The 15,028-nt window shown below is 38.0% G+C and overlaps 2 protein-coding genes across 2 annotated transcripts in view; both read left to right on the plus strand.

Moving 5' to 3' along the window:
• Window positions 1–15,028, plus strand: part of si:ch73-267c23.10 (serine incorporator 1) — a 40,258-nt gene that overhangs the window by 277 nt on the left and 24,953 nt on the right. The window contains exons 2-4 of the mRNA XM_056735538.1: window positions 637–798; window positions 4,028–4,221; window positions 4,594–4,673. Coding sequence (XP_056591516.1) covers window positions 637–798; window positions 4,028–4,221; window positions 4,594–4,673 — 436 coding nt within the window. The remainder of the gene's footprint in view (window positions 1–636; window positions 799–4,027; window positions 4,222–4,593; window positions 4,674–15,028) is intronic.
• LOC130410778 (uncharacterized) lies at window positions 9,387–10,894 on the plus strand. The gene has a single exon (XM_056735641.1). It carries the CDS (start codon window positions 9,437–9,439, stop codon window positions 10,301–10,303), a length of 867 nt encoding a protein of 288 aa, XP_056591619.1. The 5' UTR covers window positions 9,387–9,436; the 3' UTR covers window positions 10,304–10,894.

The following is a 15,028-nucleotide window of genomic DNA, read 5'->3' on the forward strand; positions in this document are numbered from 1 at the left end:
TCAGATGTAGGTGATCAGCATTAGCTGCCGGGCCGTTTCCTAGGCGACGCTGATCGTGGATCTGTACCCTCCGCCACAGTACACAGTCACATAATGTAAAAAGTTGTCAAGTTGTGAAAACTCAGTTTGGACAAAAAGTCTAATGTAACCTTCTAATTCCAAGGCGCGAAAGTATTAAGTATTAAAAATCTGTATAAAGTAATTATAATAATAGCCTACCAATGATTTATTCATTGACAAATTATGTATCTATGTATACATGTAGTTTTGTACATTAGGTATAAATCACACTTGTGAAAAATGAGCATAAAGAGCTGTCAATATCGAAATAACATCCTCCAATCAAATAATTAGCGTAATGTTAAATCCTTACTTACTTTAATCTTTTTTACATTTTTAAACATAAAATCTATATTTTATGTAAAAATATAAAAAGAAGTTGTACTCTGTAAAGCTCTGTGGAAAACTATTTATTTATATAAATATAAAAACATAAAAATATAACATTACATTTAAAAAACGACCATAAACTTATAACAGAATCATATATTGATAGCCTTCATTATAACTCTGCAACATTTTTGTGGTAAAGTTCTGAACATGGCTGACTTGTCTTTATTTATGGATTTTTTTAAGGTTCCTTGCCTTTGCAGCAGTGCAGCATGTCATGGGTGCAGATGCTCCATGCAGATCAAGAACTCTATTGCAACCCGAATTATTTATGCCTTCCTCTTGCTGTTTGGCACCATCATTGCCTGTGTTATGTTGTCACCGGGGGTTGAGCAGCAACTTGAAAAAGTACATTCTTAGCAGTGTTAGCATCATAATCTACAGTTCTGCTCATAAATTTACAATACCTCTTGTAGAATCTCTAAAACTGGATTTAGCCCATTTAAACAATCACAAGGAATATTGGGACAAAGGGGAAACTGTCACACATAACTATTTCACATAACAGATGTTCACATATTCAAAGTTTACAGACACTTATAGTTTAAACCGTCCCTAACACACAGGGTTTCTGCCAAACTCATATTAATCTTGAGTACCTATAGAGTAGTATTGCGGCTCATGTCCGGCATCTTTTAGCACTGGGACGGCTACATATATCAGTTTCAAACGATCTCCAAATCCAGCGTTATATCCACAGTTTATATAACATTCATCACCCAAATGCAGTGAACAAACAAACACCTGAACTTGGCGAACATATGCTCTCTCTCTTTCCTGCACACAAGTGAAAATGATGCTCCTTCTCCTGCTCTCCATGCTGCCACGTGGGCATGCCCCTTGTTTTTCCGGGAGAACAGTCCAATAAGGGACTAAGAACTTCTTTTACAAAACAGTTAAAAAAAAAACTTTCCGAAACCTGTACAAACGCTGGGGGGGTGTATTGAGCACAGAAATACTACATAATACGCCCAACTCGTTTTTTGACCATGTTAGGCATGAGAAGAACATTGTAAAGAAGTCAGAATGCATGACACATAGTTGCACGCCCCCTTTAATATATTGTTCTGCCTTCATAAGCATCTGTGAACCATAGCCCTTTTTGTAGTGTGAGTCTCTCAGTTGTCTTCAGAGCTCTAGGAAAAGGAGAAAATTGAGGAAGAACCTGAAGGATTTTTCAAAGAAAAACAGTGGGTCAATATTAAAAGAGATTTATGAACATCTATCACAAAACAGTCATCAGCAAGGTAAGGATCGATTTTTTTAAATGTGTTAATCAAATCACCAAGAGATTGTATCATTATTAATATATTAATAGTATTTTGGTTTATATATTAATCGCAATTAAATCTCCTACCTATTCGATTACAATTTACAATTACACAGCGCTTCAATAAACTTGATCGCTTACCAAAATGCATAAATAAGCATTTTTTTTTATTTGAATGATTTAAAAGCATTTATGAAATTATTTCATTAATCTAAATTACCAATCTATATTACCTGTACAGTACAAGTTAACATTGTTTTTGTTTGTTTGTCAGTCTAACTATTGCAAACAGCAGAAAGAGGATTATGGGTTTCTGATCTTTACTTTATATGGTGGTCAACCTTGGTAATACAATCTAAAATGCAGCTGAAATATGTAATCGTTTTCATTTTATTTTAGCCATAGACCATTGTAAATTCATAACACTAAGCATGGTTCATCAAAATGACTTGTTCTCCATATGTAAAACGTTTTGAAAAGTGTTTCAACATTGCAATTTAAGGATGTAAGAAAAATATTGTTTTGCATTTTTACCGTTACTTAAAAAATCACCATGGCAACACAGTTCAAGATATCCAAACCCCATTTGCAATTTAGTATTTTCAGTATTTTGGCATGATGTTGACAAAGCTTGGTCTGAATGGCATTATTCTCCAAGGAGAAGTATACCTTCATTCAGAGCTTGTTTTTTTAAAATTCACCTCCAAACCAAAATAGCTGACTTCCGGTTGGTCGTAGCTAAAAACTGTAAATTAGAAAGTTGTCTGGGTTGATGAGAACAATATGTACTGTATACCGAATTTGGTGACTGTTAGAAAAACTAACCCCCACTTTTGGCAAAAGGTGGCATTACAGAGCGCAAGGTGATGTGTCAAGGCAATTAGGTATATCAAAAACGTTGTCCAGCTCATGGAGATCTACAGTTTATGTTTAATTAGCTGCATATGTTTATGTGCAAACATGTATGAGATATGCAGCAAGGTTTCTGACTTCTTACCAGAGGGCGTAATAGAGCCCCCATGCCATGCCCGAGTTCCAGCCTCTAACGTGTGTGCCAATTTTCAGGAGTTTCTGAGTATACCTAATTTTATTTGCATGTTTTAATAATCGATTATTTGTTTTTATGCATCAATGCAGTAATCTTTCACATCTGCATCACGATGCATTGTAAAAACATTTATTTTCAACAGCCCTAGTCAAAAGGTTGCAACCCAAGACCGTTCTCTTAACGCTGCAGCAAGATTTACATGTTTTACCTCCATGGATACCTGTCTTGAAGTTTTGAGTTTTCCTGAAGATCTTAATGAGGCAAATTAGGTGTGTTTAATTAGGGTTGAAGGTAAACTGTGCAGAGCTGTAGCACTCCAGGAATTTAATTTGACACCCCTTTAGTAGAAACCAATTGTAATGTAATAAGGCATACAAGTCTTCCTAGGCAACAAGCATATGTGAAGTTTCGAACTGTTTAAGTGTCAATTCTGCAATTGGTATTTGAATTTATGAGCAGAACTGTAAGAATAACCATACAATACATTTGTACACACCACATTCGAAAACAAAAAACGCTAATTCTGACGCTGGTCCAAAATAATTTCCTGTTTCAAACTTTTAAACCGGAAGTGCTTTTGGAACAGTGTTTACATCTTGTTAAATCATACTAAAAAGCTAATCTTTACATTTTAAAACATCTTTACCATTTATATTTATTTTCACAATAAAGTGTATCTACAATGTATTTCTGCGGTCACACTAGACTTTTTGATATTTCTATAGCAAAGCATGTGCAACAAGCAGAAAAAATATTTTAAAAAGGTTATCTCTCACCATTTACTTTAATTGAAAATGTTAAGTAAGACAAAGACAAAGTAAAGCCACAGCCTGTAATCATAGTTAAAAAAAAGCGTAATGCAGTGAAGAAAAGGTGTGATATTATTATTATTAGCATTTCATCCAACTGAAAACGTCACGTTGTGTCATTCTAGTGTTCTTTTGGTCACACAGCGTCCTGTAATATGAATTTGCATGTCAAAGTTTACAAAAAATGTACCTTTGGAATGTAGCGAAATGAAAACTTTTTGCATCAGCTTGCATTTCCGGTCGGTGCATTCACATGCTCATGAATGGAAGTCAATGGGACGGAAAGTGTAGTATGACCGTAACTTTGCCAGTCTGTCACAGACAGATACTATCGCATGTGAATAAATAGAAGTCAATGGAACAAGAATTCTATTATGACAAGTTAATAATTTCTGAAATAATTATGATAGTTCTAAAGTTTTAGGTTTTAACTTTTTTTCTTCTTCTCAGATACCTGGCTTTTGTAATGCAGGACGAGTGTCCAGTATCCATGGAATGAAGGCTATTGTTCAGTGTGAGATTTTCATAGGTTATAAGGCAGTGTATCGGGTGTGTTGCGGCATGAGTTTGTTCTTCTTCACTTTCTCCCTGCTCATGATCAACGTGAAAAGTAACCAAGGTTTCAGAGCTGCAATCCACAATGGGTTAGACAAATCTTAAAGCAGTGATTATTTTTTTTAAACTTTAATTTTGTACTTATTTAATTGTAAAGTACACTATTCTTTTTCCACTTTTAAGAAATAGCAACATTGATAATTTTTTTTAATTCCTAAGCAATAAATGACTGGCCACTTTATAAGGTACAGATTTCTATTATTAGGGTGGACCCCCTTTGTCTAGCCTTAAATTCCTATGAGCTGCTGCAATGTGACTGATTATGCAGTATTTATATTTAGGCAGCTGATCAAGTGTCCTTAAAAAGTGCCAGTTTACCTCCAATTATTTCATATTCACTTATCACAATGTCTTTTCCTTTAGAAATATTTTTACTCTTCTCATCTGCATCTTTTTATCAGCTTCTGGTGTTTCAAAATTGGAGCCATGGTTGCAATAACTGTTGGTGCCTTCTACATTCCAGAGGAGCCTTTCACTCGAAGTAAGTATTTTAAAAGTCTGACAGTTTTTGCAATTAATTCTGATCGAATGAGACACATTGCAAAACAGAATTTGTTTGCAAACTTATGAAACTGTGAAGTAACTTTGCGAAGAGCTTAAATTCAGTGTGGAACTGAATTTCACACACTCTTTTTGTTTATTTGGAACCACCTGCAAGGTTTAAATATCACAAATGGAGTGTATAAACCTTTTCTCACAAACTACAGTTAGCTAGTTAATTTGACACTCTTTGACTTAAAAAACAATAAATTGTACTGACTTCCACCTGCAAAGTAATTGTTTGCATCCAGACTTTATACTTCAGTTTTGATTTGCATACTCAAATTTATTTTCGTATGAAAGAAATAGTTCATGTAATCTATAATTTACCCTCATGTGATCCTACAGGTGTGTATGACCTAGTAGTGACCGTTACGTTTGAACCTTGGCCCTCTGCGCACATGCAACCCACCCCATTAGGCCATCTCGCCCCTACTATACAAAATATATAAAAATATCAGAAAATTTACTTTTTTTAAAAAGCAAATTTTTGTATTTATTTTAATATAACACAAATTGTTATTAACATAAATAGGAAGTTAATAAATAGCAACTAAAATATATTTTTAATAAAAATAAGGCTGAAAAAAAAGATAACTTTATCAATAATACTGTAGTTGAAAATTACAGCTCATAAAACGAATATTTGATAATTATTATTTCCTAATAAGATAAAGGTCAATGAGAAATTTATTTTATATTTTCTCAGGCTAAATGCTGTAGGGACACAAATAAAAGCTTGTTGTATTGTTTTGGATTTTCTTAAATAAATGTCATGGCCTAGTCATTGTACCAGTAAACACTTTTTGCAGTTCACTTAGTTGAAAGCAGTCAAAAACAGCACGCAGTGTCAGTGTTACCAGTTAAATGGTTCTAAATAAGCAAGATGGTCCGAGTGGGAGTCAAACTTAAAACAGGCAATGAGTCCTGAATGGGAAGCAGGCGTTTTAACCACAAGGCCACAATCTATGTTATGGGGCATCTCTTGAAATCGGCGAGAGAAGTTTACCTGCACAGACCACACTAGCTGGTTTCCGTTACACATGCATAACTACTGTGTTAAGAGTATCAATCATAGTTAATCATAATCGCGTCATGATGCAAGAAGCTATTCACATGTCGCGTTTTTGTGCTATCGTCTGGTGCCACTCTGGTCATTTTGCGCCCTAGACAACTGCCTTTGTCGCCTATGCCACGGGCCGGCCCTGACCCCACCAACAGTAAAGTATTTGACCTTATTGTGTTTTCCTATAGAAGTGTGCGGCTGGTACATACTTCATTGTACCATCACACTTACCACATGATCATTGTTTGGTGAGGGCGACAGACAGGAGTCTAGACTTTAAAAAATCTATTTCGCATTTTCGATATAATTGATAAAACTATAAAACGACAACGATGTAATGCAGCTGTAATGTATAGTTACATGGATTTGGAACTATAAACTAATTACTATTTTAGAATTTATAATGATTTACATTAGTATGTTACCAAAAAAGTAATCGAACTACAGTAATGCGTTACTGCTCAACACTGCACATGATACATTTACAATGATACTCCAGACTTAAAACGCAACAAGCCGAACGGCAACAAGATAGTTATCACCAAATTTTTAAACATGATCTCATGAGAGTAATCTCAGCTAAGAAAACCGGTGACTACACAAGCAGACAGTAAAAAGAGATTCACCAGTGACCAGGGATGTTACAGATGATTTTCGTGACTACACGGCTCTTTGCTTATCATGCTAGGCTTACCTGGCTGCGATGTTTTTAGCTCATATAGCACTTGCTTTTCCCAGATTTTTGGGATTCTGCGAATTCTGGGTTGTTTAACTCAACTCAACTTTATTTATATAGCGCTTTTTACAATTTTCATTGTTACAAAGCAGCTGTACATGAGACACATTGAATACAAGTATGAATTCTAAAGCAGCCCCCCCCGGCCAGGCAGATAGTGCAAAACAATATGCAAACGGTGGTGAGGAACCCAAAACTCCCATCGAGGAAAAAACCTCAGGGGAACCCAGGCCCAACCAGGGGATTCCAGTTCCCCTCTGGCAAAAGCTGCTGCCTCTGCACAAGCTCAACAGTGCTTGCACAACAAGGCTTAATAAAAATATAAAAATTAAGGATTTAAGATTATCATTAACAATCTAATAGCATTTGAAATGTTGTAGGAAAAACAAAGTTGTCGCGTCCTTTATCCAGCTCTATCCTCTTAGCTCTGCCATCAGGTCTGGGCATGAACTGCGCAAGACTGGCTGAGAGTAGAGTACTGTTCTGCACTCTTTGATGCAACAAGTACATCATTTGTTGTTGGATGTGTTCCTGGTTCCGGTTGATCTAAATAATGCAGCCTTAATCCTTTGAGGATTAATATTATGGAGGTGTAGTGTATGCAAGATTAAAAAGATGAGTCTTTAGTCTAGATTTAAACTGACAGAGTGTGTCTGCTTCCCAGACCGTGCAGGGAAGAATATTCCAAAGTTTAGGTGCTAGATAAGAAAAGGATCTACCACCTGCACTTGATTTTGAAATTCTAGGTATTACCAACTGACAGGATTCCTGAGAGTGTAATGTACATGGAGGTCTGTAATACAATAGAAGTTCATTCAAATACTGCGGCGCTAGACTTTAAAACATTTCGTCACTCAACTCTCATATAGTGCATGGCAGGCATTTCGTTCAACAGCCGTGCTGAAAAGTTCTCAAACACCGCATCTTGTATATAAACTCAAAGATGGGTTTTATGGTAGAGGTTTCGAGGAGCTCTAACATGAACAACTTCATATGCAGCGTTTGATCCTTAACGTTACCAACAATTTTGATTTGATGTAAAGCGTGCATAAGACGCAATCACATCTGGTCTTGTGTATAGCGCATGCTAACATCGGAACAGCTGAGCAGCGCAGGGAAATGTAAAACGTTCCATAACTGTCCCTCGCATGTTTTTTACCAACTAAGAATATGATAAACAGGTAAGTTACTTGCTTTTATTTTCTTTCCCTTCCTGGGGGCCGTTCAGCTAATGGTCAGCGTGGCGATCGTGACAACTGATCCCAGTTCGCAACCTCTTTTCCAAAATGTCATATCGTTTTGGCTTTCATCATGTCCTGTTGTTCGATTGGAGTCTTTGGGATGTGGTCTTTGGGATGTGGTGGAACGGGAGCTTCGTGCATCCCACAAATCTCCATCAACTGCAAGATGCTATCCTATCAATATGGGCCAACATTTCTAAAGAATGCTTTCAGCACCTTGTTGAATCAATGCCACGTAGAATTAAGGCAGTTCTGAAGGCGAAAAGGGGTGAAACACAGTATTAGTATGGTGTTCCAAGTAATCCTTTAGGTGAGTATATGTATATATACTGGCAGAGGTGTCTTTCTTCTCATTCATTACCATTTGATCATTATCTCAAATATGGCCTATCGAGGCCTCAGTCTCCATCTCATGGCCTATCGAAGCCTTCGTCTCAATGTCGTGGCCTACCGAGGCCTCTGTGTCAATGTTGCGGCGTCTCTAGGCCTCTGTCTCAATGGTGTGGCCTGTCAAGGCCTTCGTCTCAATGTTGTGGCCTATCGAGAACCCCGTCTAAATTTTGTGGCCTATCAAGGCCCCCGTCTAAATGTTTTGGCCTATCGAGGCATTCGTCTCAATGTTGTGGCCTATCGAGGCCCCCGTCTAAATGTTGTGGCCTATAGAGGCTTTCGTCACTATGTTATTGCCTCTCAAGGCCTTCATCATAATGTTATGGCCTATCGAGGCCTTCGTCACCACATCGTGGGCTATAAAGGCTTAGTTAACGTTACGTTCTATCCAGGCCTTCGTCACTATGTCGTGGCCTATCGAGGCCTTCATCATTATGTTGTGGCCTATCGAGGCCACATTACTGTTATGGTCTATCGAGGCCCTTTTCACTGTTAAGGTCTATCAAGGCCTTCATCATATGTAGGGGCACATTTAGGCTCTGTCACTTTGTCATGATCTATCGAGGCTTGTCTCAATTTGTGATATTTGTATCAGGTCTCAATCAAGTATTTTTATATTTCATATATATATATATATATATATATATATACTGGCGGTGGTGTCTTTCTTGTAATTGATTTCCATTCAATCATGTTCTCGAAAAGGGCCTATCGAGGCCTCGAGTCCTAAATATTTGAGAATACAACAATTTTATTCTTAATCTCGTTATTCAGGAACCTCAAGAAACTGCAACCTTTGGGTAGAAATTTCTTTGTTCAAATCTTTGGGGGTAGGCCCCGCTCTGGAGGGAAAGTTCTCACAGTCTTAAGGGTTGACTGCGCCCCTACCTTCATCATCAGGCAGGAAGTGCATGAATTCTTGCCAAAGAACTATATATTTTACCATATTCGCACCTTGTCACTGATCAGTTGTCTAATAAATGTTTATTGTCAAGTATTCTCACCTTTGTGTACCTTATATCTGTGTTTAGTTAATGCATATAATGCTAACATTAACATGTACCGTTATTTCTGGGGTATTACAGATTGTTTATCTATCTATGAACCCGGCTAATTTAAGTGTTCAATCTATTATCTACTATCTTCTCCGTGAGTCTCGTGCATGTACTCGTGTATCACACCTGATTGCATCGCTGCCGGCGGCTACTTATATACTAAGACTCATCAAGCAACCTTGGTAAGTTAGGATTGCACTTCATACCCGGTGAGTTATGGCTTCTATTCCTATTGTTGTTACTTGCACCTCATGTCATATGTTTAGTTTAGCCTTCTCTGTCAGCGGCGAGGGTTTTACATGTGATAAATGCAGGGAAGTAGTTAGGCTGACGGAGAAGATCTTAGAATTAGAGTCTCGCATCCAATCTATATTTGAGGATAGTAAGAGTGTTAGGACTGTAGAAAACACTTCGGATGCAAGCAATGTTAGCGCACACAGCTCGGTTCCGGTTGAAAATCCCCTGCAGCTGGGAAACTTTGTGACGGTGAGACGGCATAGTCGCAGGACAAAACATCACTCAACAGTTCCGATTAAAGTCTCGAACAGGTTTGCCCCGCTCAGTGACGCACCGACTGAGAAACCTGCTGAAAGTGCCCTAGTGATCGGTGATTCTATTGTCCGGAACGTTAACATAGAGACACCAGCCACCATAGTCAAATGTTTACCGGGAGCCAGAGCGCCTGACATCAAGTCAAATTTAAATGTGCTGGCTAAGGCTAATCGTAAATACAGTAAGATTGTTATTCATGTCGGCACAAATGATGTTAGACTCCGTCAATCGGAGATCACTGAAGATAATATTAAAGAGGTGTGTGAGCTCGCAAAAACGATGTCAGACACTGTAATATTCTCTGGCCCCCTTACTGCTTACCGTGGTGATGAGATTTATAGCAGATTATCATCACTAAATGGCTGGTTGTCTGAGTGGTGCCTGCAGAATAATATAGATTTTATAAATAACTGGAAGAGTTTTGAGGGCAGACCTGACCTGTTGAAACGAGATGGTCTCCATCCCTCCTGGGATGGGGTTTCCCTCCTCTCTAGAAATTTGGCACACAGTCTTAATAATGCTAAAGTCTGACTACCTAGGGCCCAGGTCAGGAAGGAGACAGAATGGCTTAACCAACTGTCTGCTTGCCGTCTCGCGTTACAGAATACACAAAATATACAACATGTAATAATCCCTTCTTACAAACAACATAAAATAGAGACTGTGTCTGTCCCCCGGATTAGCAAACATAAGATATTGCGTAAACCTCTTGAAAGTAATTTAATAAACGTTAAACAAATCAAACATGAACAAAATACAGATAATCAGCTGTTACGACTCGGATTGCTTAATATTAGATCTCTCTCAAATAAAGCACTTTTTGTTAACGATTTGATAACCGATCATAAAATAGACATGCTTTGTTTGACAGAAACATGGCTAAAGCCAGATGATTTTATTACTCTAAATGAATCCGTTCCCCATGATTATTACTATAAACACGAGCCTCGTCTAAAAGGTAGAGGGGGAGGTGTCGCTGCACTTTACAAGAATTCTTTTATTACCTCTCAGAAGTCTAATTTTAAATACAATTCTTTTGAAGTCATGGTACTTCACGTATCGACACCTAATACTTAGGACAAAACATTTTTTAAATTTATTCTAGCTATTGTATATAGGCCTCCAGGGCACCACACAGATTTTATTAAAGATTTTGGTGGTCCTTGTCGTCGGTGACTTTAATATCCATGTAGACAATGATACAGATGCCTTGGGACTGGCTTTCAAAGACACTCTTAACTCCATGGGCGTTAGTCAACATGTGTCAGGACCCACTCACCTTCGTAATCATACTTTAGATTTAATACTTTCTTATGGTATAAATGTGGACGATGTTAAAATCGTTCAGCAGAGTGAAGATATTTCGGATCATTATCTGATATTATGTTTGCTTCAATGGCCTACGGCTGCAAATCAAACTCCTTGTTACAAATATGGTAGAACGATTACTTCAACTACCAAAGATGCGTTTCTCGATAATCTGCCTGAATTGTCTAAAATATCTAGCATGAGTAACAACGTTGACGATTTTGACACTACTATTGAAAATTTTAACTCTACTTTCTCGGAAATATTAGACACAGTTGCTCCTCTGCGTTTAAAGAAAATTAAAAATAGCAGCCCAACACCGTGGTATAATGAACACACTCAGACTCTAAAAAAAGCATCCCGTAAAATGGAGCGCAACTTTAAGAAAACGAATTTAGAGGTATTTCGTATAGCATGGAAGGATAGTACTCGAAATTACAGGAATGCAATAAAAACGTCTAGATCCGCCTACTTTTCAACACTAATAGAGGAAAACCATCACAACCCTAGGTTCTTATTTAACACCGTGGCTAAATTAACAAAAAATAAGTCGTCATCGACGTCAGATTCTGATTATCAGCATAACAGTGATGAATTTATGAACTTCACGAGTAAAATCCAAGATATAAGAGAAAAAATTATAACAATGCAACCTGTAGTGAAATCCGCTGAACAAACTAACTACAGCACCCCTATGAAGAAATTGCAATTATTTTCTACAGTAGATCAGGATGAACTGTCTAAAATCATTAGATCATCTAAATCATCAACATGCATGCTAGACCCTATACCTACAAAACTACTGAAAGAAATGCTCCCCGAAATTATAGATCCTCTTCTTGGTATTATTAACTCATCTCTGACATTAGGACATGTGCCTAAAGCATTTAAGGTGGCTGTTATAAGGCCTCTTTTAAAAAAACCCAAACTCGACCCTTAAGAACTAGGGAATTACAGGCCAATATCGAATTTACCTTTTATATCTAAAGTTCTGGAAAAAGTAGTTTCAACTCAATTATGCTCCTTCCTCCAAAGGAATGACATTAATGATGAATTCCAGTCTGGATTTCGAGCATGTCACAGTACAGAGACTGCTTTGATCAGAGTTACAAATGATCTGCTTTTAGCGTCTGACCGTGGCTGTATTTCGTTATTGGTGCTGCTAGACCTCAGTGCTGCATTTGACACCATTGACCACAGCATACTTCTACATAGACTCGAAAATTACGTCGGCATTAACGGAATAGCATTAAAATGGTTTAAGTCTTATTTATCCGACCGTTTTCAATATGTAGCAATAAACAATGAGGTGTCCCGCAAATCACAAGTCCAGTACGGTGTACCACAGGGCTCAGTCTTGGGACCCCTGCTCTTCGCATTATACATGCTACCTCTAGGAGATATAATAAAGCGACACGGAATTAGCTTTCACTGTTATGCTGATGATACTCAACTTTATATTTCCTCGATGCCTCATGAAACCCAGCAGTTTCATCGAATAAAGGATTGCATAGTTGACTTAAAAATGTGGATGAATAACAATTTTTTACTACTAAACTCGGACAAAACAGAAGTGTTACTTACTGGACCGAAAACTCCTATGCGTAACAACCAAGAATATTGCTTAACGATTGACGGATGCTCCATAAAATCCTCGTCATCAGCTAAGAATCTTGGCGTTGTATTCGACAGTACTCTCTCATTTGAAAGCCATGTCGCAAACACCTGTAAAATTGCATTTTTCCATCTTAAGAATATATCTAAATTACGTCATATGCTGTCACTGTCAGATGCAGAGAAATTAATTCATGCATTCATGACATCAAGACTAGATTACTGTAATGCACTTCTAGGTGGTTGCCCTGCGGGCCTATTACAAAAACTGCAACTGGTTCAAAACGCGGCAGCTCGAGTTCTTACACGTACAAAAAAGTATGAGCATATAACCCTGGTTCTGTCAACCTTGCACTGGTTACCTATAAAGCATCGCATTAACTTTAAGATCTTTCTTATTACCTATAAAGCCCTACATGGTCTAGCGCCGCAGTATTTGAATGAACTTCTATTGTATTACAGACCTCCACGTACATTACGCTCTAAGGGGTCCTGTCAGTTGGTAATACCTAGAATTTCAAAATCAAGTGCAGGTGGTAGATCCTTTTCTTATCTAGCGCCTAAACTTTGGAATATTCTTCCCTGCACGGTCCGGGAGGCAGACACACTCTGTCAGTTTAAATCTAGACTAAAGACTCATCTTTTTAATCTTGCATACACTACACTTCCATAATATTAATCCTCAGAGGATTTAGGCTGCATTATTTAGATCAACCGGAACCAGGAACACATCCAACAACAAATGATGTACTTGTTGCATCAAAGAGTGCAGAACAGTACTCTACTCTCAGCCAGTCTTGTCTCTTTGTTCCAAGGTTACCGCAGGATGCAGTTCATGCCCAGACCTGATGGCAGAGCTGAGAATGGGAAGCGGTGACCTGACAAGTGCTAAGAGGATAGAGCTGGATAAAGGACGCGACAACTTTGTTTTTCCTACAACATTTCAAATGCTATTAGATTGTTAATGATAATCTTTAATCCTTAATTTTTATATTTTTATTAAGCCTTGTTGTGCAAGCACTGTTGAGCTTGTGCAGAGGCAGCAGCTTTTGCCAGAGGGGAACTGGAATCCCCTGGTTGGGCCTGGGTTCCCCTGAGGTTTTTTTTCTCGATGGGAGTTTTGGGTTCCTCACCACCGTTTGCATATTGTTTTGCACTATCTGCCTGGCCGGGGGGGCTGCTTTAGAATTCATACTTGTATTAAATGTGTCTCATGTACAGCTGCTTTGTAACAATGAAAATTGTAAAAAGCGCTATATAAATAAAGTTGAGTTGAGTGAGGATGTTTCTTCGTCAGACTAGGGCTCAAACTGGTAAGGTAAACACTTTATATCATATATAGACTGTAAACCGTAATCCAGCAATGATGGTAGGCATTCCATCTGCGACACATGATGAACGCTTTAACAAATTCAAGGAATGGGAAAAAGGAGGTGGGAACTGGCGGACGTTCAACAACTTTAAATAAAATATAAACAAACCACAAAACGAAAGTAAAATAAAACAAACATAAAACATAACATGAGATCTAGGCCTGGTCCTCTCCCGTCGTACACTCCGGTCGCTCGTCCTTTTATGCTTCCGATCTCCTCCAAAGAGATGCAATACCCGTGCAATGCACAGCTGACACCCATTATCTCATCCCGCCTTGCTCGTTACAAACGTGTTTGACCAATCACAGCAGACTACACCACCTGACCAATCACATGACACTAGGCTAGCGGATAGGAGGGGATTAAACAGATGAATTGCGGAACAAATCTTTTTAGAGTCATTCAAGAAGTAAGGTAAGAATACTTACCTATTATTACGACATAATAGTTTTTTTACACCTTCTATTTACATTAACTAGTTGTAAGACACTCCATACACCAAAGTAGGACCTTAAAAATCATATGCTACTTACTCTTTAAAAAACGCTGTATTTGCCACATGCCCTGGATGTTTGTATCTCCTCTTTGCCCCGCCTCTCTGAACGCGCTGATTTGTTTCCAAGCTCATCGCTCTGAAAAGCGAGGTGTGCTATGATTGGCCAGTTAACCAGTGCGTAGTGTTGGTCGAATACTGCAAGTGTTTCAAGGAAATGTAACGCCTCTTACCATATTTGGAACATCAGGTTCCAAAGCAATTGTACTGACGGGTGATAAAATGGCATCGATACTTCCTTATATCAATTCGAGCATGAATCTGATACAGAAAATGAAAATGATCAAGCCGATACATCAACTTTGCCAGCACGACTTGAGCAGAATGTAAAGGATTGGTATGGTTTTATTAAAAAAAATATTATGTTCAAAACTGCCATTGACACTGAATTCACAGGTTCTTTTGCGC

This window comes from Triplophysa dalaica, chromosome 21 (assembly GCF_015846415.1).
Source record: "Triplophysa dalaica isolate WHDGS20190420 chromosome 21, ASM1584641v1, whole genome shotgun sequence".
NCBI classification, from domain to species: Eukaryota; Metazoa; Chordata; class Actinopteri; order Cypriniformes; family Nemacheilidae; genus Triplophysa; species Triplophysa dalaica.

Excerpts from the sequence above, each read along its gene's own strand:
- LOC130410778 (XM_056735641.1), top strand. The coding sequence starts at position 9,437 with ATGGCTTCTATTCCTATTGTTGTTACTTGCACCTCATGTCATATGTTT.